General features: G+C 51.5%; 1 protein-coding gene and 1 long non-coding RNA gene across 5 annotated transcripts; one reads left to right on the top strand and one right to left on the bottom strand.

The window, feature by feature from the left end:
* Window positions 1–119: 119 nt before the first annotated feature.
* On the bottom strand, window positions 120–20,264 carry TAL1 (TAL bHLH transcription factor 1, erythroid differentiation factor). Of its 3 annotated transcripts, none has more exons than XM_074221498.1 (5): window positions 20,196–20,264; window positions 17,207–17,360; window positions 11,069–11,542; window positions 8,974–9,068; window positions 120–4,490 (listed from the first exon to the last, which is right to left on the bottom strand). In XM_074221498.1, exons 3-5 carry the CDS (start codon window positions 11,539–11,541, stop codon window positions 4,027–4,029), a joined length of 1,032 nt encoding a protein of 343 aa, XP_074077599.1. In that variant the 5' UTR covers window position 11,542; window positions 17,207–17,360; window positions 20,196–20,264; the 3' UTR covers window positions 120–4,026. The 3 variants fall into 3 exon arrangements, with proteins under 3 accessions (XP_074077599.1, XP_074077600.1, XP_074077601.1); XM_074221499.1 differs by lacking the exon at window positions 20,196–20,264 and adding an exon at window positions 20,075–20,154; XM_074221500.1 differs by lacking the exon at window positions 20,196–20,264 and adding an exon at window positions 20,067–20,132.
* On the top strand, window positions 17,407–19,223 carry LOC141512501 (uncharacterized). 2 transcript variants are annotated; one of them, XR_012475519.1, is made up of 3 exons: window positions 17,407–17,909; window positions 18,326–18,395; window positions 18,615–19,223. It is a non-coding gene; the product is annotated as an uncharacterized LOC141512501 (long non-coding RNA). The 2 variants fall into 2 exon arrangements; XR_012475518.1 differs by having other exon boundaries at window positions 17,407–18,030.
* Window positions 20,265–23,357: the final 3,093 nt, after the last annotated feature.

The raw sequence follows: 23,357 nt of genomic DNA, 5'->3' as shown, positions 1-23,357 counted from the left end.
CCACCCTTCCCAGCACAAAGATACCACTGACCAGAAGTCACAGCCACTCTGTAAAACTTTTATTTAGAAATCTTATCCCCAATATATTCCTCATACATAAACGCTTGTGTGAATATTCACACAGACACACATACACACACACACACACACACACACACACACACACACACACACACACACAAGTACAAGCACACTTGTCACCACCAAAAGGCCTTTTCTCTCCTGGAGTAGCACTCCCCAGTGCCTGCCTCAGTGGTCCTCCAAGACAACAGTACCAAGGGTTATTACTCCCTCTCTGCAAGAGAATGCAGAGACCAGCCAAAATCATCCCATCCAGTACATGGACCCAAGGAGCTACCCCAGAAAATGTGGGGAACCATGTACGTACACAGACATTGGGCAGGAACCAGAAGAATTCTGGGCTCCCAGGGGACCAGGTACCATTGAAATCACAAGTACAACTAGACCCATTCCCAAAACTTGAGACCAAATGTAGCTGATAGACTACAGTCACTGGGTTTTTGTCTCATTTGGAGAAATTTATAAAGATTGTACCATCATTTCTTTCAGCTACACACACATACACACAGAAAAAGAGAGAAGATTAGTGAAAAAATAGACAATTTCCCCAAATTGTCACATCAGCCTTTGTTCGTGGTATGTTTCCTATCATGACATTTTTTCCATTATCCTTAGAATGTTCTTTATGCTAACACTGATTTGAATTATCAGTTCTATTTTCCCCTAACAGAATTGAAGCTTCTTGAGGGCAGGCATTGTTTCATTTTGTCTGTTTCCCCAATAATAGACACAGTGTCAGACACACAGCTTAATTAATGGATGCTTGTTCTATGGAACTGAATTGTCCTCCTATTTGTTTTAGTCTTATTCTTAGAATTTTCTTATTTCTACCAGGAGAAAGGAAAAATCAAATGACTTCTTAATCTCTATTAAAACCTTGGCCATCTCCCCACACTGGATCAAGTTGGACTGATTATGATCTGTTCCCATGCTCTCCCCCCCAAACCTGATTCATTCTTTGAAAATCCCTTTTCCCTTTCCATTCTCCTCCCCATACACAGATACACACCTCAGCCTAAAAGAGCAAAGATGTCCAAACGTATCCCTTGACCAACATCTAATGACCCCATTTATCCAGAGAGTTCAGGCAGGACTAATAGTTCAGGGTCTAAAATTATCTGGGTAATTTACTTGTGTGGAGACCAAGAGAGAATTTGCCATTGCTCAGAAGTTTTAGCTATACCAAAAGCCAATGGGTACATGCCTGGGGTGGAAAAAAACCCACCTTTGGGAGGGATGCTCATAGTAACACTCCTTATTCTAGGCTTTAATCTTCCCCAATAGGTTTTCATATACATAGCCTCCAGTGACCCTCGTGACCAACCTGGTAGGGAAATGAGATTCTGATTCTGATTCTGCCCATTTGTCACATGGGAGAATTGAGGCCCAGGAAGGAGCAACTAAGAAGGGAAGTATGGATTAGAATCCAGTCCACAGCCTCAGTCTATGATCTGGCTATCCACATGATTCCAGTTTACCAAGTATCTTCTTGCTCCCCTTAAGAAGCCTAACCGATCTCCACTCCCATTTTGTTGGCCAATCTGTCTTGTTGAAGCTGGGAACCAAGTCCCAAGCTACTCTCTAAATCTCTAGATAGCAGTTTTGCATTGGAAAATAGGAGCTCACCAAGAAGGAGGGCCTAAGGGATTAAGTACAAGAAAAATGGGAGCCCCAGGAGAGACTGGGGCCATGTTTCCACCTTCCAACCGACATATGACCATAGGCAAAATAATTTCATCTGTAATAGGGAGACGATCTGATAGCAAAGGATCAGCCCTACCTTGAAGACTGTAAAATGGAAATGATCAAGACAAGTCATTGAAAGAGGGTCCAGGAGCTCAAAAAAGAGTTGGCACAGAAACACTGAGAGAACTTCAGTGCCTCCTACAAAGTCAGAATATTGCTACCTGCCCCCCCCAAAAAAAAGGGAAAACCACTCTTCAGGCCCAGGTCAAAGTTCCCATACCATCAAAGACAAGCAATGCTGAAGTGTGGACAGGTGATCTAAGCTCCCTATACACAACTGTACCTTGATGCCTACTGTAGGTAAAGTATTAGGATGTGGTCAGAGTTCAAGAAATCTGATTGTTCCAACTGTAGTTAGTCACTGATCACTGATCACGAAAAGAAATCTCTTGTGAAGGAGACAGAAGGGGGACTGGAGTTTTCTTGCAAATACTGGAGGCCTTTTTCTCCAGTACAGCTACAGGCAGCCCTCACTCTATGAAAACCTGATGTCCAACCTTTCGATCTTACACATAAGACAAATTAGGGAGTGATAATTCACTTTACAAAAAGAATTCTTCACTTTACAAAAAGGGACACTTTAAGAGTCCTTTAGAATTTGATTTACAAAAATTCAATGTACATGTGACTTTCTTAGGAGCATGCCTGTCACATAAAGGGAGTTGCTGGAGGCTTGGGACACTCAAAGGCTGTTTGTGGATATCCCAAGAGTAGAAGAGCTCAGAGTCTTGCCTTCAAGTCAGGCCAGGTATCAGCTCATTCAGGGGAGTCCCCATTCATTCCCAAGCTAATCTGTACTCATCCCTGTTCAAGGACACAGAGGGATTTGATGTCTGGAAGGGCATAGATACAGATCTCAGCCTCTTCAGGTCCAGCTCTCCTTATATATGACCAGGTTTCCCAAGTCCCATCACCAGTCAGGGCAGGAGAACAGCAGAACTGATAGAACCTTTAAAGACTGTCAGAGTTAAGGCCCCCATGTTACATTGGAAGACAGCTGTCCAGGGTCACAGGGCTTATGAGCAGCAGAGCTGGGAGCAGATTCTGGGAAGGTGAGAGCTTGGAAAGACCACCTAGTCAGTCCCATCAGAGGAGGGAGCTGAATCCCTTGAAAGGGGAACCCAAAGCCACACAGTAAGTCAGTAAATACAGTTAAATCAACCACCCAGGTCTCCTGACTCCCAGTCAAGGGTAATCAACTCCTTCAATCACTCCACCTTCCTACTTGAATTTCTATGTTGTCTAGATCCAAAATGCTAACATTCAGTAATGAAGGAATTACTAGCTCCTTTCCCAGACCAGGCAAATGCATTTTGTTCTGGAGTCTTGAATTATCCAGGTCTTCCACTGGGGAAGACATTGGTGACTGTGCATAATTGTGATTATGCCATGAGTGTTCTGATAATGACTGATCGTGAAGGATACTCACAACTCTGGAACCAATGGACCAGAGGTGATCACTTAACAGCTGCAGACTATGGTGGTGGGAGGGCAGGGTAGAATGGGACAGAGCACTGGGTACCTTTCCTTCCATAGGAGGGCTCAGAAGTTCCCATCTGGAAAGTGTTGACTTTCCACTCTCCCCACCATGCCTCCATTCCTCAAGTGACCACCAGTGGGCAGAACTCTCAAGTCCAGGAGTCTGGGTGACTGGGGTTTAGGCCATCCCAAAGGCCAGAGTCTGAAACAGCACAATTCAGTGTTATGGGGAAGGACAGGCAGACAGGGAATTCCTAGGGCCTTAGACCTGGTTCTGGGGATCAGGTAGGGGGCGGGGCTGGTAGGTGTCCAGAGGTTCACAGAGCTACAGGAGAGTGAAGAGAGCTGAGTCTTCGTCCTTATATGCTACCAACCATGCTGCTGTCCACAGACATGATGATATGCCATAGAGATACCAACTCCAGGGCCAAAGGTAAAATCCAAGGATCCAGGAGGGGGAGAGTCACCAAAGACATCACTTCAACCTCTGACCATACATACACAATTCCCATGGCATGTGACATAGAAGGTTCAGTTGGATGAACCAGGCCTAAGAAAGGTCATCCTATCCATCCCCCTACTTCCAGACCAGTCTTTTCCTAGCCTCTGGACTGACCATTTCCCCCACTCCCCAAAATTCTGCTCTATCCACTAACTCTATGCTGAACCCCAGTCTGCACCATCCCCAACCCCACAAGGGCAGCCTTCTGGCAGGGCCCATCATCGTGGGCCGGTGCCATCAGCTTGCAATAGGGCAGTGTGGAGGCTTCGAGCTGGGTGCTTCGGCTCAGAATCCTCCGTGTAGCTGTCAGGACTGGCAGCACCATCCAGGGAGCTGCCACAGCTGGAGTTGGGTGAGAGAGCATCATGGAGGAGATCATCAGTAGCTGGCCCAGTCCCAGGTCCTGTCCCAGCTCCTCCGCTGCCAGCTCCACCAGTCCCCACGGGGTCCTTGGCCCCTCGGCCCCGCTGGCTGCCTTCCTCCTCTTGGTCATTGAGGAGCTTGGCTAAGAAGTTGATATATTTCATAGCCAGACGAAGGATCTCATTTTTGCTGAGCTTCTTATCTGGAGGGTGGGTCGGGATAAGTTTTCGGAGCTCAGCAAATGCCCCATTAACGTTTTGTTGCCTCCACCGCTCCCGACTATTGGTGAAGATGCGACGAACGACCTTGGTGTGAGGGCCTGGTAGGGAGTACAAGGGGAGAGGTAACAGAGCCATTCAATCTTACCAAGTCAACCCTGGGAGGTAGCTGCTATTAATATCTCCATCTTACTGATGGGAAAACTGAGAATGAGAAATTAATTGACTTTTGCTCAGAATCACACAGCTAGAAAGTATCTGAGGCAGCATTTGAACTCTTATCTTCCTGACTGCAAGGTAAGTGAGCTATCCATTGTGCCACCTCACATTAATCTCACTGGGTTTCATCTTCTTCATATTTAAAATAAAATTAGTGGGTTAGACTAGAAGCTCTCTAATCTTCCAAGAGTTGATTGAGCTATGACCTTGTTGGTACCTACCCCTTGCTCTAAAGTCACACAGTTACTGAGCATCACAAAAAATGTCTAATGATTTTTTTGCTTTGTTTTGTTCCAGATGTCTCTGTCTCTCTTTGCTGTTTCTCTTTGTCTTTATCTCCCTCAATTTTTTCTATATGTTACTCTGGTTCTAGGTTTCTTTATATCTAGCTCCCTCTACTTCTCTGTCTGTCTCTGTCTGTGTGTGTATATGTGTATCTCTGTTGCTCTCTCTGTGTCCCTCTGTCTCTGTCTGTCTCTCTGTCTCTTGCCCTCTGTCTCTCTCTCTGTCTCTCTGTCTCTCTGGACTGCGACATAAGCCCCTCAGGTTAAAGTCCTGAAGACTCTGTCCTTTAGTATCGGTGATTTGTAAAGAAAAGGATCTCTGAAGAGTCTCTCCACTCTGCTGTTCCCAGGTGCCTTCCTGACCTGACAGTCATTGTTTTGTTTTCTAAGGCCTCTTTCAGGTGGTCTATTTTTTTAATCTAGAATTCTTCTCATTGTTGGGATTCACAGGTCTAAGGTCTCTCCAAGTTACTTTATAGATCATTCAATCCAGGGATCTCAAATTGAGAGTTAGAAGGGACCTTAAAGGTCATTCAATCCAAACTCTTCAGTTCATAGATGAGAAAGCCTAAACCCAGAGAAGCTGTCGCTTGCCTAAGATTACAGAGATAGTATCAATGGGAAAGAATCCTAAAACCCCTCCAAGCTCTAACATCTTACATTCTAAGATCCCTTCCATCCCATTCTATGTTCTCCAGACCCTTCTAGGTCTGACACTCTCGTTCTAAAGTCTCTTCCAGCTCTCTCTGGTCTCATTCCCTCTGACTGTGGGAAAACAAATTTTCTGATGAATGAAATACTGCCCCAGGGAGTGAGACCAGCACACCAAGGCCCCTGAGGGATTCCTCCAAAGCCCTTCCTACAGGGATCAAGCTGGACTTCCTGCTCTCTGAGGCCCAGGACAGAAAAACACAACACACCTGCTGGGCTGTCCCCAGAAGGAAATGGAAATTAATCCCAGGGCATCAGACCCCTGGATAGGACAGGTCCATTTGGCTGTGAAACGGGAACTTAGAGCCAACTGAGACAGTTATGCTCTCCACCTGTCAGTCTTCCCTAACACACTAATTTACACACACATACACACACACACACACACACACACACACACACACACACACACACACCCCTCTTTCTACTCACTGCCCAGATCTCCAAAACCTCAGGAAAAAAGAGATGTGGCAGTCTTGGAATCAAAGACCTAGCTTCATCTGCTGTGCAAGATTTAAACTCCTCATCTTTTCCAGACCTGGAGAACAAGGCACTGTGCATAGTAGGGATCTCACAAATGTCCGTTGTGTCTAGGAATAGAATTTAAAAAGAACTCCCTCGTTTTGCTTTGTTTTTACAGATGTGGACATTGAGGAGATTAATTTTTCCATAGTCGCATGGTTAATTAAATTATAGTGTCTTCTTTCATTTCTTTCCCTCCTTTGCTTCTCTATTCTCTCACTCCCCATTCTCTCTATCCATTTTTTGTTCTTTCTCTCCATGTCCCCACTTTTTCCTGTTTCTTGATTCCTATATCTCCTCCTCTCTGCTTCTCTTAGTCTCCCTGGGAGGAGTGTGGCACAAATGGAAGAGTTGGCACAAAATAGGCTGGTTATTGAATTAAAGGGATGGGTTTTTTTAAATTCCTTCAAATTTAATCCTCCCCCCTTTACTCTCCCTATTCAACAGTACACTAGATTTTCTGTAAATGAAAACCCAAGTGGAACTCACAGTCACACACCTACAGCGCTGACCCTCCCCTCCCTAAGCCATGACCCACCAGGCAATGTCTAAAGTCCTAGACCTGCCATTCAAGACCCTCCCCAACCTGATCCCTCCCTCCCCTTTCAGTCAAATTACAACCTACTAAGGGTCCTTTTATGTCACTACCCTCTAGCAAAACTGGTCTCCTCATAGGCTTCAAACATCCCTAAACTACTCCTCCTGTCTGGGTCTTGACAAAGTCACCATCCCCAGCCTTCCCCCGGGGCTCTTTTCTCTGACTCAACTATGTTGTTCTTAGCAGAACAATGTCTCCTTCAATTTCACAACCAACTGGGACAATCTCCTCCAATAGCAAAAAGTAAATTTAAGTAAATTAAACCAAGGGAATTGAGGGAATCTCCCCATAAGTATTCTGCTCCCCACCCCGAGAAGGTAAAGAGTAGGATAGGGTGACCTATCCCCGAGAAGACGCACTGATGGATGATATTGGGGCCATATAGGGGAAGGAACGAACTATAGACCAAGGGAAGCTAAATTATAAGCCAGTCTTGAATGCAAGAATTTTCTGCCCTTCCATTTGTCTCAGTTAAGCTTTGTAGCTCTACCAAACCCATATATTGGAGATCCTTAATTGATGTCTGTTTAATTTTGATTAATCTGGCAACGTTTACCAGGAATAGTTTAACTCCAGACTGTCTGCCCATTTCCTCCCTCTGCCCTCACTTTCACTAATCCACACAACCTCACCCCATGACTGAATGATCATCAGGAAAACTTCAAAAGTAAAGAGATGGTTTAAAGGCTAGGGTCTAAGGCTTGGGATGTGAAAAATCTGAGTTCAAATGCTCCCTCAAGACCACCTGTCGTCTGAGAATGGGAAAGTTATTAAAGGTCATTCAGCCTCAGTTTCTTCATCTGTAAATGGGGGGAAATAATACCACCTACATCAAATGATTATTGTGAGATTGAACTATAGGTAAGGTACCAGTTAAGTCTAAAAGAGGTGTATAGAAATACCAGCTCTTCTCTTTTAACACTGAGACAAAGGGGGGGGGATCTTGATTCTCTAGGGCTTTGGTGCCTTCCTCATAACTTGGATAGTTATGAGAAAATACAGTTTGAAGAATATTATCCTCATTTTCCAGTGACTTAGCCAGTCACACAGCCAGTAAGAACCAGTGAGGATTACTAATGATAACAATCGTAGCAACTGGTGTTTATATAGTGCTTTTAAGGAGCAGAGGAGAGGAGGGAAGAGAAAAGAGGAGAGAAGAAGAGGGGAGGGGAGCGAAGGAGAAGAAGGGAAGTGGGGAAAAGGGGGAGAGAAAAGGGGAAGAGAGGAAGAGGGAAGAGGAGAAGGAAGAAGGAAAGGGAAGGGGAAGGGAGAAGAGAGGAGAGACACCAGGGGTAGACAGCAGACCTGGAGGCAGGAAAACCTAGGCTCAAGTCTGACACTTATTGCTTGTGTGACACCCTGAAAATTGCTGGGTCCCCGAAATCACTGTCTAAGACTTCAGGTTGCAGAGTAGTTGCCAGTCTTCCTTGTCAGAGGGAGCATCTGCATTCATAGTTTCCCACATCAATGCATCAATGAAATAACAATTCTAGTGTTTGTGTGTGTGTGTGTGTGTGTGTACATTTAAATACAGATAGATAGATGAATAGTATATTAGAGCTATATATATATATATATATATATATACATGTGTAGAGATGCATGTATTTGCATGTATAGATATGTATGTGGGAATATATGTAATTCCATGTAGATGTGAATATACATATTGAATACAATAATTATATATGTATTGAAATCATAAAGTTCGGAGTTCAAATGCTCCCTCAAGCCCACCAACTGTCTGACTCTGGGCAAATAATTATATTAATTATTATATTATATTATATTATATTATAATTATCTTAATATTATATCTTGTGATTCTATTAATTCTATTAAGCCATTTCCATATACAGATGTATTCTGTATGCGTACCTGTCTACATAAATGTGTCTGGCTATGAATACGTATTACAGGGGGCACTCCAGAGTTACAAATGATTTGGGGGGAGGGGAATTCACAGCTGGACTTCCATCAATTCGGGATTAAGTAACCTTCTCCAGTTTCCGGCTTTAGAGAGCTGCTTGAGCCCTAGCAGGCGGAGGGACTCCTCGGGTCTGCCCTGTACCCAGGCTAGATCTGAGGGGTTTCTTGAACTCGGGTTTTCCTGGCTCTGAGGCCAGCAGGACCTGCTCCCTGACTCTCACTATAAAACAAATAGCTCAACTCCTGTAGAATTTTTGAATTTTTTTTGGGGGGGGGAGGGAGGGGCAGGGTAGAAGGAAGCCCAGGGAAGGACTCACTTACCATCATTGATCTCCACTTCGTAGGGCGAGGGTCTCCTCTTGACTCGATTGTTGCTGGTAAACACCGGGAAGGGGTCTGGCTCCCCGAAAAACCCACTGTCGGGAAGAGAAGGAAAGATAGGAGAAGCGGGATCAGATATGCCAGCCTTGGGGGCAGCTAGGTGGCGCAGTGGATAGAGCACGGGTCCTGGAGTCAGGAGGACCTGAGTTCAAATCCGACCTCAGACACTTAATAATTACCTAGCTGTGTGGCCTTGGGCAAATCACTTAACCTCACTGCCTTGCAAAAAAAAACAACCCAGCTATACCAGCCTCCATCATCTACGACTTGAGGTCGTCACGTACACAGGGCAGGGAGTCGAGACTGCGAATTAAAGTGCGGCCCCTATGCCCCTTGCCCATCTTCCTCTCTAGGGCTCCTTTGTGATGAGTCGAGGGTCAGCAAGGGCTCCCAAGAAGCTCCCTGCTAAGTTGAGTAGGGAGGATAAGGAAGAAGAACCCCCACATAAAGGGGGGCATCTATTAACTTTAGAACCTTGAAAGAAAAGAAGGCCCGGGCTAACACCGGCGTGGGATCAAGGCAGAGTTCAGTTACACAGCTCGGCTGGGCAGATGAGGAAGGAGAGGAGGCCTCTCTGTCCCCAGGATTTGCCATCTGACTCTCTTCCATCATTCAGATGGAGCGACCTGGAGCGGCCAGGGAGACCTATTCGAATAGCAGACAAGTATGGGAAATGAGACCCGGACAGATAGAGGGGTGGACATAATGGAAAGGAAGACACGCAAAGGGCAGAGGCGAGTAGAGAGAGCCACACAGATCAGCTGGAGGATCAGATCAAGGCAAAAAGAAAGACACAGAGACACACACAGAAACGGGCAGAGGGGGGTGGGGAACAGGAGGAGGAGGAGGAGGGGGAGGAGGAGGAGGAAGAGGAGAAGGAGGAGGAGGAGGAGGAGGAGGAAGGTAGACTTGGACAGAGGAGAGAAAGGAGGGAGAGAAAGAAGAGTGACCGAGGGTAGGGTTTGAGAAAGGCTAGATACAAACTCAGAGTGCAACGAAGGAGGGCAAGGACAGGAAGACGAATCGAAGCCTTTGCTTGCCTTGCAGGCAGCCACACATTCACATCACACTGACATAAAATACAGATGTGAACACACAAGTGTAATGCACTGGTCGGTCCCTAAAACAGTAATGCTGTAGTTATCGTAAACAGTAATAATAGGGAGCCTGATCACCCATAGGTGGGGGCTTCGCGTTGCCCAACAGAGTAGCAACCCACCACCTCAGAAGCATTACAAGGGTCAAGGTCCGCAGAGCTCCGCTGGCCTGGTGGCGCCCTCCTGGATGCTCCCTCTAGTCTCCACCCCCTCCCCAAACACACAGACCCATTCTGCAGTAGTCTGATCCCTGGGCTCACATACTGATCGTCCATGGCCACATCCTGGCCCCCACTTCTACATGGCAGGCTTCTCTCCTCTATTTCGGTTCCCACCCTCACATCCTGGCCCCCAACCCCACATTCTGGTCCCCCACCCCCACTTCCTGGCTTCCCCCTCATATCTCGGCCCTCATTCCTATACTTGTGCCCCCACTCCCACAGCCTAGCGTCATTCCCCCATTCTGGTCCCCATTCCCCATTTCTACACGCGGACCCACCCGCACATTCTGGCTCCCATCTTCTCATCTTGGCCCCCGTTCCTCCTTGCGTGCCCCCATGCCCACATTCTGGCCCCCGTTCCTCCATGCGTGCCCCCATGCCCACATTCTGGCCCCCGTTCCTCCATGCGTGTCCCCATGCCCACATTCTAGCCCCTGTTCCTCCTTGCGTGTCCCCATGCCCACATTCTGGCCCCCGTTCCTCCTTGCGTGTCCCCATGCCCACATTCTGGCCCCCGTTCCTCCATGCGTGTCCCCATGCCCACATTCTAGCCCCTGTTCCTCCTTGCGTGTCCCCATGCCCACATTCTGGCCCCCGTTCCTCCTTGCGTGTCCCCATGCCCAGTCTCCGTGCCCATTCCTCCACACGCGTGCCCACCCCCCCAGCCTGGCGGCCCCTCCGCCCTCCTCCCCCTTGCGTGGGGCCGTCTGCACCAACCTGCTGAGGGAGGCGAGCGGCTGCCCGAGCCCGTAGAGCATGGCCCTGCCGGCAGCGGCGGCGGCCGCCTGTCCCGGGAGCGCGGTGGGGCTCAGCTGCACCATGCGGCCGTCGCTGGGAGGCTCGACTGGGGCGGGCGCCGTGGCCGGGGCGGGGGCGGGGGGCCGACACAGCTCCGTGGTGGGCACCCTCTGGCGCGCCTCCGCGTCGCGGCCCTTTAAGTCGCGGGCGCCGCCCCCCGGGCCGCGGCGGGGGGCCAGCTCGATGACGGGGGGGTCGGGGGCCGGCCGGCCGGTCTCCTTGGCAACGCCGTTGAGGAGGAGGAGGTGGGGGGGGGCCCGCGGAGGCTCCATGCGGGGCTCGGCCTCGGGCTCGGGCTCGGAGCCGCCCCCCCCGCCGCCGCCGCTAGTCCCCGGGGCCGCATCCCGCGGGGGGTCACTGGGGGGCAGCTCAGCTGGCTGCCGCTCCATCATCCTGCAGGGACACAGACAGACAGGCAGACGCGAGCGGACGGACGGACGGACGGACGGTCACACGGACGGACACGCAGCGCCCGCGGGCGGGGACAGGAAGCGTGGGGACCCGGGGAGGGGGCGGGGGCGGGGGACAGAGACGGGGAGGGGGAGACACACCAGGAGGGGGGAAGAGCCGACCAGAAGAAAGGGGGGGGGGGTTATTTCATTATTTCACGGGAATGAAAGGAGAGGACCGACAGAGGGAGGCAAAAACGGAAAAGACGAATTCTCCGGAGAGGCGCAGTATCCGTTCTGGGGGGCCCTGGAGGGCAAAGGGGAGAGAGGCGCAGAAGCCGGGGACAAGTCTCCTTTGCCTGCCTGCCCGCCTCTCCGCCGGTTCCCCTTGCCCCACTCCCCTCCTCCTGCCTGCTCTCACCCCCTCCACGCTCTCCTCTTCCTCCTTCTTCCACCTCCCCTCCCCCAGCTTCCCTAATCCCCCTTTCCCCCGCTGTCTCCCACCCCTCCTCTCCCGGTCCCAGCTCTCCACCTTTTCCAGAGTCCTCGGGGACATCGGTCCGAGAATCCACGGAGGATGAACCGAGGAAACCAAAGACAGGAGGGAGAGCAGGAGTCTCCCCTCCTCGGTCCCTCCACTCTGTCCCCTTCCCCTCCCGCCCGTGGCCCTTCCCCACCCTTGGCCTACCATCTCCCTCCCATCCAAACACACGACCCCGCGTGGGGGGCAAGGTGAGATGTTGCTAGGGGCTGGGGCCGTGGCCATGCGGGTAACGCGGAGTGGGGAGCAATTATGCCCATTCAGACCAGACTCCAACATAAACCAGGGGAGAGGAAAAAGAGAGGAGTGGTCCGACTTCAGAACGAGTCCAGTTGGTCTACACGGGCCCTTCTCAGCTGACAGGAGTATTGGTTCACAATTCGCTTCCTTGGGGAAACTACAGACCTGCCTCCTCATCCCTCAAATACCCTTTTTTTTTTTTTTGGAAAAACGTCTTTATCTAGAGTCTTACTCCATGATGCCTGTTCATCGAGTAGGGCCGCGGCACCAGGCGAGCTAGGAGGAAACCAAACCCTCATTCTAAGTGATGCTTGATTGGATTTTTCTAATCACCTCCATGAAAGGTTTTCAACACTCAGCCACAAACTCAAATATAATTTTAAGGGGGTTCCAGCGATCCGAGTGCGCGGCTGACTGTGCCAAGCGCAACCGAACCCGCAGCTCTGTGAACCCCTCTCTCTCCCCATCCTCTCATGGATGCTGCTTCTCGCCTCCTGCCCACCCACACCCCGCTGATCCAGCGGAGTCAGATCCCACCCACAGGGCGCCCAGGGGCCGGGCTCCGAGTGGGCAGGCATCGAAACACTGCGTTCAAAGCGAGGTTCCGAAAGGCGCCAACAATGTCTACGACCGGGTCAGCCCTGAGTCAGACCTGCCTGGATGGCGGGAGGAGAAAAGGCTCCTTGACAGGGACTGTCCCGGTTCCCCCCGCGTTACGCAGATTCCTTCGCTATCCCCAGGTGCGGGGCAGGGCCATGGGTTGCGGGCAGGGGAGGAGCTAGGCCCGAAGCCGAGCTGGGGGATTCGAACCAAGCGGGAGCGGACGAGCACTGGGGACTGACAACCAAAGTCTAGAACAGGCTCTTGGTCTGGACTCGGAGGAGAATGCTCTGGGCTCCGGGGCGCTCCAGCTCAGACTCCAGAGAGGCAGGAGGCCAAATGCCCCTGCATCCCTGGCAAGGGAATGATAGCTGCTCCCCAGGTTGGGGAATTCCCTAGGCGCACGACTGCCCCGCGCTTCCCAAACCGACCTGTGAGGAATCTCCACTGAAAAACGGAATCGCCAGGGAAGTATCCAAGCCAGGCTGGCTCTCAGCTACTGAGCTTGGTGGAGTCGGGAAAGCCCTGGGTTCGAATCCCGTCTCTGCCCTTTGCAGGCCGTGAGTCCTGGCACCAAGTGGTCCACCTGACATCAGACCTGTCTGGTTTTTAAGAAAATGGAGGCAAGATCGCTTGCACTGTCACCCTCAGAGGGAGTGGAAGGTGGGACGGGGAGGGTCGAGATGGGGAAATTGTGTCAACACGAAGAGAAAGGGAGATGGAAATGGGAGAAGAGTTCCCGCTAGGAAGGGTTCGTGGATCGGACCACCACAGGGGAACTGACTGATGATGGTGACAGGACTGGGGGGGGGGGGGGGATGTAACCTCAGGAAGGCCGATCGATTTCAGACGTCAGGGGTGGCCTGAGACAACTGGTACTCGATCGGCCTCCCAATCCAGCTCGGCTCTGCCCAGCTCCGGCCCTGGGCCTGCCACACCAGCTGCAAGCTGAGCCTGGCTCCCCAGCTTCTCCCTAACAGGGTCCCTCTCAAGGCTCCGGCTTAACGGCTCCGGGCCAGAAAGCTCTCCTCATTCTGCATTTGAAGAGAAGCTTTCCTAAAGAAACTGAGCCCTAAACTAAATTTGTTTAATTTTATTCTGATGAAAGTAAAATAAATTTTTTTTAAAAAATTTTTAAAGAAAATAAACAAAACGAAACGAAACGAAAAATAAGGCAGGTCCGGAGAGAAAAGGTCGGCCTTCGGTGCTTGTCTAGGAAGCTTCCCAGACAATGGCCCATGGCTGCTAGAAGCGCCCACCCCAGGCGGGTATAGGAGCTGAGGCAGCTGAGGCTAAGGGGTCCCCAAGCTGCCGGCCATCATCCAAGCCAGGCCCTGCTCCCTGAGCCTAGACGGAGAAGGGGGAGGAGAAGGAGAAGGGGGACCCTGAGCTCGATCTCCTCCCAAACCAGCCTGGGCAGCACCTTCCCGGTAGGGGGTGAATGACCCAGTGGGTGTCCAGCCACTTTGGCCAAATGAGTCAGACTCCAAGCCCAGGGCAGGGTAATCTCGGGGAGCCGTTAGCTCCCCCCCCCAGCCAGGGGCTTCCACCCTCTCACCTCCCCCCACCTCGAACAGCTTTCTCCACCTCCTTATCCTTAGGCGGGAGGGTGGTTAGGTCAAGCTCCCTAAACCGGTGCAAGGCCTCTAATCTGAAGACTCGAAAAGGAGAAACGTTTCCTGGTTTTTATTTTAAAGGGGACAATGGGGGGGGGCGGAGTAGGGACAGTGGGAGTGAGACTCTAAATAGGAGGGCTGCTACAGTGCGGGAAAACTCCCCACAAGGATCATCAGAATGTTCGCACGATGAATGAGAATGAGGAGGAGGAGGAGGAGGAGGAGGAGAATAAAAAGAAGCAGTCCTAAAATGCTTTCCTCATCGCAATCCTTTGAGTACATAAACCCCGTTTTACAGAAGAGGAAACTGAGTTCCAGTGGAAGAAAGCAATTTAATCAATTGGACAGACATTTTGAAAACTGTATCCGGGCTAGTCTTAAACTCAAATTACCAGAAAAAAACCTAGGATTCTTTCTATTCACATCTCCTCCTTTGTGCTCTTCCTTAATGACATCCCAGTCATCCACTCCCGCGGCCATTGTTTTCTATGGGCATTAGTCTCTCCGGAATCGGGTTCAGCCTCAGGAGACCTGGGATCAAATCCCAGCTCTGCCATATTGCCTTTGTGATCCCAGGATTCAAGCTTTTCCAAACATCCTTCACTTCAATTTCTCAGTTTAGAAAATGAGTTTAGACTCGAAAGTCTCTATAAAGTCTCATGAAGCTCTGATCTTTTCCATAACTAGGAGGGGGGCTGCTCTTATACATGCATTCCAGCCCTGTCACACACCCCCTGGAATGGACTGGAAGCTCAGCATTACCCCACTGACACCTGTTGAATGAGTGACTTACTAATCAGGTGGCCGGCCTCCTCAAGTCCGGGTCTCAGATTCCTCAGCTATAAAATAATGTGACTGGATATGATCTCTATGATGGAGCTTAGAAATAATTGTGCCTCTTCCTCTCTCACCCTCAAGAAATGGTACATTTCTTAAGAAAGGGTCGGATTTTGTTGATTTGTCTTCTTCCCTCAAAACAATGTCTTTGTTTTGTTTTAATCAACTGAGTAGTTTAGACTATTAGAAAATGTCTTCACTACTAGGAGAAAGTAAAAAAGAACCTGTTCCTATTGTTTTCACTACGTTCCTTTCAGGTAAGCGGGAGGGCATAGTTCTTACCTCCACTTTCCCACTCGGTGGCTTGATCTGCCCAAGCTCACCCAGATAAGCAAGCACTGTACAGGGTTCTACAGAGACCTGCATTGCCTGTCCTCCCTATCCTGAGGAGCATCCCACCCTTGAGCTGTCAGAGAGACAGGACCCACCTGATGGAAACTGTTTGGGTGGTTAATATAAAATACCCAGAAGGAGAAAGGAGGAGGAAAACCATTTAAAACCTTCAACTTTTGTCAGATTGACTTGGATGATTCTGAAGACGGGGTAATGAAAGCCCCCAAATATCTGTCTACCCCAAGGCAGAATCTTTTCTAACACTAACCTCCAGGGCCAGGTTTTCTAACACAGATTGCTCTTCTGGCTCTACACATGCACCCTCAGGTTAATCTGAATTTTGGATAGAATGTGGCCAATATAAGTGGTTCTACCAAAACTTTGGAGACTCCTCAGCTCTCAGGGACCTCTGCCCAGGAAGCTTTCTCTAATGCAGGGACAATTCAATTAGGTGAAAGTGTTGCAGTACCCTAACACCTCTCCCACAGCACGTTGCCTAACCCTTTTTTCTAACTTATGTCACTTTCTCCTCAGCAAGGGTGATTTGTATACTTGTCTATCTCCCCCCAAGGGTGTAATCTCGAGGACTGGATCTGGATTACCTCTTATTTTTTTTAATAACTCCAAAGGTAGCACAGAAACTTAAATGCTTAATAATTATTTCTTGAATTAGACTGAATTTTTACAAAAGAGTAAATTGAAGAAACCTAAAGTAGAAAGTGACTTGTCCAAAGTCACACAATGAATCAATACCAAAGCCAGAAGCAAATCCTCCAAACCCTGCTCATCATGACCCTCCTCGTTCAACAGCACCAGCACCTTAATTCTCCAACTTCTGCATGGTTATTCCCACCACCATTCTCCTCATCATACTTAGACTCCTCAGCTTCTGATAAGATCCCCACAGTTGCCAGCCTCTAAGGGAAACCTTCCTCATCTTCCCCTTGACAAGGGTCTCTTACTCCATTTACCCGTGATTTCATATTTCACTGACGAATTCTATTCCCCAGTAAAATGAAAGCATTTTTGAGAACAAGGGGTCGTTGGGCATTGTTTTTCATTTTGTATTTCTATTGCCTAGATCGGTGTCAGAGCTAAAAAAAGAAATCTATTGAATTTATTTGAATCCCAGCGCTGCTTCGAAGTCAGACCCTTCCTGCTCATCAGGGTGATGCCCCACCCTCACCACCCTCACCACCCTCACCACCGCCGCCACCACCCGCCTCCTGAAACTGCTCTGCGTAAATACTGTATTATTATGGAATGCCTGGTCCTTCCTGAGGCGGAGGGAAGAATTCCTTCTCCGCTTCCTTTGCAGGACCAGGAAGTCGAGTAGTCCTGAACACTGCCCTCCTCTATCATCAATACTCCCACCTTGGGGTCTCCCTGGTCCCCAAGAGCTTCTCGTCTCTGTCTAACGGCTGCCCCTCCCAACATACAGAGACACAGACACACCGTCCCTTCCCCTCCCCCACCGACTCCAACCAAAAAGCAAACTCACCTGGGGCATATTTAAAGGGGCAGGTTCCTAACTGCCGCCTCTCCACCTCTCCCCACTTCGGGGGACGGACTGGTAGGAGGGAAAGGGCTAGCCGGGGTCTCGGTCTCCACCTCCCTCTGTGGAAGGCAATGGCAGCGGCCTACTCCAGCTAAGCCTGCCAAGCGAGGAGGGCCGGGAGGTTCCAGGAAAGATCAGGGGAGGGGAGGAGGGAGAGAGAGAGAGAGAGAGAGAGAGAGAGAGAGAGAGAGAGAGAGAGAGAGAGGTCAGTTTCTCTGCCGGTTATCCACGTGTCCCCCTCCGAGCCCCAGGGATCTGGACGGATATAGAAAACACGCCCCACTGAGCAAAATCCCGCTTCCAGGGCTAGTGTGTACGGGAGGGGGGTTTTGGCGTTACTGGGTCCTCGAACCCCACAAAAGTTGCCAGCCCTCGCCAATCAGAAACAGAAGTACCTCCCACCCTAGTGACACCCCGACCTGCTCCAGGGCAGACGAGGAGTCTTAGCGCCCTGCGAGGCCCCCGGCCCCAGCTAGGTCTGGCCCTGGGCTGCCCCGGTTCCAGCCCCGGTTCCAGCCCCGCTCCCAGGGGCGGGTTCTCCTTTGTGTGTCCGACTGCCCAGGTTGGGAGACAGCCCGGGCTGTCCAGGGGGCACCAGTAGAAGGAGGCCCAGGGAAATCCTGCCACAGCCCCTGGAGCCCGGAAGGTTGGGGCAGAGTTTAGACACCATGGGGCAGATAGAACAAGCTCAGACTGGGAAGGGAGGGAGGGATCCGGGGCAGACCCGGCACTGGAGGCCGAGGCGGGGGCTACTCGTTGCCAGTCTGGTAAGATGGGTGCAGAAGGGGTTCTGGAGAAGGACCCGTTTAACGGAACGAGGGCAGGCTGGGGGGGCTTTGGGGGCATGGGGAAGGGGGGGAGAGGATTCACTGAAGTCCAAAGCTCCATAAGAGCTGCATCAGCCTCGCGTTGGGGTTGGTCTACACCCGAAATCGAGCCAACCCGCTTCGGGCGGCGAGGGGTTGCTTGCCTTAAATAGGGCATCGGCTGCCATTACTCGAGCTTCTCGGGTCGGTGCCTATGTGATGCCTTAAACAGGAATAATAACTCCCTTTTCTGCAGCACTTTCTTCTCAACACTGAGGCTCATCTCCGGATACCTCCCCTTTCCTCCCTGCCCCTCGCTTCCTCAGGTAGGAAAATTCCCCAAACGAAAACGAAAAGACCCCCCCAATCTCGCCGCGGAGAACCCCTCCTAGGAGGCAAGGGTGCCTTCTGCTACAGTGAGAAGGGGAGGGTTAACCCAGTGGAAACCATTGTCCGCATTATCCCGGGCAAAGGGGGCGGGGGTGCTGAGGGTAGAGGGGAGGCTGGCCCGCAGCGGAGAGTCGAGGGTCTTTATTTTACTGAAGGTTGGAAGTGGCATTCCTGCGAACCAGCATCTCGGGGCAATAAAGAGGCTCGCCTCCCTCCACCTGTGTAGACTCGGCCTTACAGAACAGATCTGCCTCCTTCTTCCCGGGTTTTCCCAAGGAGCTTATTTTCTCTCGCATCCGGACTTCCCACAGAACAGGGGGGCAGGGCTGGGGAAACAAAGTCTGCTCGCCCCTTCTGACCCCCTACTTCTGCCTCTGCTAGCTAGCTCAGAATTAGCTCCCAGCCCTCCCTCTCCGCTTGCTGGGGTGCCCACTGCAGCCGGAGCGGGCCGCCCGGGAGGAAGCGGAGCCTCCCTTCACTGCGGAAAAGGAATCCGGGAGAACGAACCCTCTGCACAAAATGCTTTGTTCCTGGCCAGACAGGGGCCCAGAACCGCCCTCCCTGCGGGCTCCCCAAGACGACGGAGAAGGTGGGGAAGACACAAAGCCTTCCCAAGCTTTCGTTTTCTTCTGGCCACGCACATCTCCGCCGAAGCCCGGCAAAGACTAGGCAGGCGAGCCGCTGTCTCCCGAGAGCGATCCCTTCCAGATAGATGCGGATGATTCTATTGCGGGGCTCGGGCTTCCTGGAAGGCCGGGCTTGGGGGTGGGATGGGGTGAGAATGGGTGGGTGGGTCCGGGCATCCGTTCCACCCTAGCCCAGCCGGGCTCCTGCCCAGCCGGCCGGAAAGCCCTGAGATGGGCAGGTCCGAAATGGACAGGCCGTAGTGACCGAGAACCACCGGAGAGGAAGCGCAGCCCAGGCCCGGCCAAGCCAGGTTGGAGGGGTCGGAAGCACTCCTCCCTGGCCCTGGGCCGCTTCTGTCCAATCTGCCCCACCCCAGCCCCAAGCCCAGGGCACCAGCCGCCCGCTCCGGGAAGGGCCCAAGATACTGGCCCTCCACTGGCCATCCGGCGCTCCGAGCTGCCATCGGCCCCCCAGGAAAGCAGGGTCGGGAATAAAGCAGGGCACCTCGAGGTGCCCTGGACACCCCCCACTCGGACACGCACACGCACACACACACACACGTACACCCACTGATGGACTTGCAACCTGCCTCGGAGGAAAGAGGCCCCAGGTTCTAGTCCGGCCAAAGCTACGGTAGCCCAGCCCCGCGGGCTGTTGGACTCCCCCAGAGTCCACGCGAACCCACACCCCGAGCCCTCAGCTCCTCTGGCTAGAGGACAAGCCCAGACGATCACACGGCCACGCGCACACACGCTGGCCCCAGGGTGGCGGCTACGAGAGGGCCCGCCGGGAGGACACCCCGCAAACACAAACGCCCGCACAGACCCAGCGGCACGCACACAACTAAGAGGAGGCAAACACCAACCACCGCCTAGCGCATTCCTCTATGTTGCGTAAGGAAAAAAGGGGAAGGAAGGAAGAGGGGGTCCGGGGGGCGGGGGCCCGGGGGCTGGGGGTGAGGGGCGCGGCGGTTAACATACCCACTCACATTATGGCAAGGAAGCTGGGAAAATAGCCCGGGCGCGGAATGAGGACTAGGAGGAGGGGCGGGGGGCGGCGGCGGGGTCCGGGGCTCCCCGTACGAAGCCAGGCACGGGTGGGCTACTCACCGTCCTGCGTGGCGGAGCCATTTTCCGGCCCATTCGCGGGCGCGCCCCCTCCCTGGCGGCGCCCTCCCCGCCGCCCCCCCGCCGCCCCCGCCCCCGCGCGCGGCGCTGGTGGCTCGGCCCCAGCCCCACTCGCTCTAATCCCACCTCACGTCCCCTTCCTACTTAGCATGGCGGGCGGAGCGGGCGGGCGGGCGGCCCATGTGCGCGGCCGAGATAAGGCGCCGCCGCGGGCCCGCCGGCCCCTGATAAGCGCCGCGGCCCATTACGGGCCGAATGATTCATTAGACTCTGGCAATTTCATCCGAGGGGAGCGGAAAATGATTGCGGGGCGGGGGGAGGGCGGGGAGGCTGGGGAGGGGGCCCGCGGCGGCGCCCCCGCACCCTCCAGCCCCGCGGGGTCCCGGGCCTGGCCGCCGCCCGCGCCCCGACGCCGCTCCCGCCCCGGCCCCCGGCCTGAGTCCTCGCAGACGCCTTACCGCGGCCCCGGGGACGGCTCCCGAGCCCCGGGGGGGGGGGGGGGGGGTCTCAAGGACCGGACTTTGGAGGGCCGACGGCGATCAAGGGATGGAGAGCCTGGCCGGCCCGGCCTCACTTCCCCGTCTCTGGCTTTCAGACCCCAGGCGGGCGGTGGCGGGCAGCCTGGGGCTAAGCCACAACCCAGGAGCTCCGGGGCCTGGGGCGAGCGGGACGTGGCGGCTCGGACAGCCCCGGGACAGTGCGGCAGGGGTAAAGCAGCCAAGCGAGGGCAAGGGGGGGGGCAAATCCTCAAAGCCCACTCTTCCAGAACATTCTGGGGAGGTTGTCTCACGTTGGTTCCTAAGGAGGGAACGGTGGAGATGTAGGCCCCCAAGGAGGGACGGGTCAAGACCAGGGACCCAGGCTGAGACTGACAGCCAAACCAGCTCAGGAAGTTTTCTTCTTTCATGACATAAGTGACCATCTGGGTTTACCACGGTTACACAGGTAGAGTCCATATTACGTTGCTCTCTGTTGATGGAGGGAGGGGAGAAAATACATTAAAAAGCCTTGCCCAAAAAACGATCGATGAAAACTACCCGCGCATGGAATTGGAAAAACCAATAAAGAAAATATTTAAATAAAAAAAAGGAAATTGGATCTCTAAAGTGAAGTTCTCACTTTTAATTTCAGGAGGACACACAAGACAGAGGGGTCGTGTTCAGCACAGTAGACTGAGGCAGTAGACTGGGAAAGCTCTGACCCACAAGGCTTTTCTATGGCTGCCTTGGTCGATCTCAGCCATCAGTCACTAAGGGCTGGTTGTCACATTGATGGTTAGGTGGGTTGATGGATTGATGGGTGTGGGCTGGTTATTTTGCCACAGGAGCCCCTGTCCACTGAATCATTTGTGGGCCTGAAGTCCTCACAGGTCCTGAGAGAGACCACACAGACCTAAATGGGGTTCCATGAAGGTCTGAGAGACTGGCTCAGCTATAAGCAAGGAAACAGGCTGAATTTGCCCACAGATACTGTTCCAGCTGCTAGTCTGTCCAGTCCAACCCAAACTTCAAGAACTCCATTTGGTTTTGTTTCCTGCTTGTTTTTGGTAAAGATACTGGCATCCTTCTTGGCTCATTTTATAGATGAGGAAACTGAACAGCATTCTGTACCTTGCTCAGCTACTAAGTGTCTGAGGTCAGATCTGAACTGGATTTGAACTGAATTTGAACTCCTGACTCCAACCTTGCCACTCCATCCACTGATCCATCTAACCAAACTAGTCCATTTGTTAAGTACCTGCTGCTGACACAGGGCCCAACAGGCAACCAGTTCCTCCCCTCTGGACACCCAGGAGTGTCCCAAGTTCTACCATAAGGGCCTAAGGTCTTCCCTTGGACCTTTTCTTTTCCTTCAGGCGGTCTTGGGGCTAGCTGTTCTCTGTCCTCCATTTGAGGATGGGCCCATGTTGTAGAACCAAAGTTCTAATGTAGATAAAATAAAATTAGGTAACCCGGAAGACCTAACCAGAAACTTACTAGAGCTGTTTTATTGGTATTTACTAGTAAGCTGTTGCTTCAAATTGGCTCCCCATTGAACACAACGCTCTCGCGTTCCTTTATGTCAATTCACCCACTCCGGTCTTCCTCTCGAGTCTCCTTTCCCAGCTCAATCTCCCTTGGCAAACTAGGACTTAGAGTTAGAAGTGACTTCATGGACAGGACTTCAAAAAAGCCCAAGACTTACATGAACAGATGATGAGTAAAAGGAGCAGAACCAGAAGCACATTTATACACACTAACAACACTGGGCCATGATGGACTTGTTCATTCAGTAATATAATAATCAAAGACAGTTCTAAAAGATGATATCAAGACACCCTGAAGGTCTCATTGAAGAATTTTAGACCTGATTGTACAGCATGGGAGACACTGGCACAGGACTGCCCAGCATGGCATGAGGGGGCTGCACTCTATGAGGAAGGCAGAATTGAAGCAACTCAAAGGAAACATGGCATCGGTAAGTTTAGAGCATCCATCCCAGGTGTTCACATGGAATATGTGGTAGAGCATTCCGAGTTCATATTGGTCTGATCAGCCACAGTCAGACCCACTGTCATTTGTCTCAAACATAGTGATGTCAGTTTGGTCTTCTTCCATAAGGACCAGAACCAACCAACCTTATGATGGAACCAAGGCTTGTGATGGAAAACACCATCCATACTCAGAGAAGGAATTGTGGAGTTTAAATGAAGACCAAAGCTTACTAGCTTCAATTTTTAGAAGTTCATTAATGTATTGTCATTTTTTCTCTCTAATTTTTTCCCTTCCATTTTGGATTTGATTCCTCTTTCAGAACATGATTAATATGGATCTACATTTCGATTGCTTTCTCTTAGGGAGAGGGGGGAAGGAAGGGAGAAAAATGTAAAAATCAAAAACTTGCAAAAAGTGATTGGTTGTTTTCATACCGCTGCATGTAGTTGGAAAAACAAATAAAATAACTAAATTAAAATTAAAAAAGAAATCTTTATCTCTGAACTGAAGCTTCACTTCCGATTTCACTTTACAAAATCAAAACTTTCCCTAAATCATACATTTCAGTATAAACAAAAAAAAAGAAGCAACCTTATTTTACAAATGAAGAAACTGAGAATCAGAAAGATTGAGAACCTTGCTTAGAATCAGAGTTAATGAATATTTGAGG

Source organism: Macrotis lagotis, chromosome 2 (assembly GCF_037893015.1).
Source record: "Macrotis lagotis isolate mMagLag1 chromosome 2, bilby.v1.9.chrom.fasta, whole genome shotgun sequence".
Lineage (NCBI taxonomy): Eukaryota > Metazoa > Chordata > Mammalia > Peramelemorphia > Peramelidae > Macrotis > Macrotis lagotis.
This window is presented reverse-complemented; position numbering and strand designations above follow the sequence as displayed.

Excerpts from the sequence above, each read along its gene's own strand:
- TAL1 (XM_074221498.1), bottom strand. The coding sequence starts at position 11,541 with ATGATGGAGCGGCAGCCAGCTGAGCTGCCCCCCAGTGACCCCCCGCGG. Across the intron at positions 9,069-11,068 it reads CCGCTCGCCTCCCTCAGCAG|TGGGTTTTTCGGGGAGCCAG; the intron begins GTTGGTGCAGAC and ends TCTTCCCGACAG. Across the intron at positions 4,491-8,973 it reads CGAAGTGGAGATCAATGATG|GCCCTCACACCAAGGTCGTT; the intron begins GTAAGTGAGTCC and ends ACTCCCTACCAG.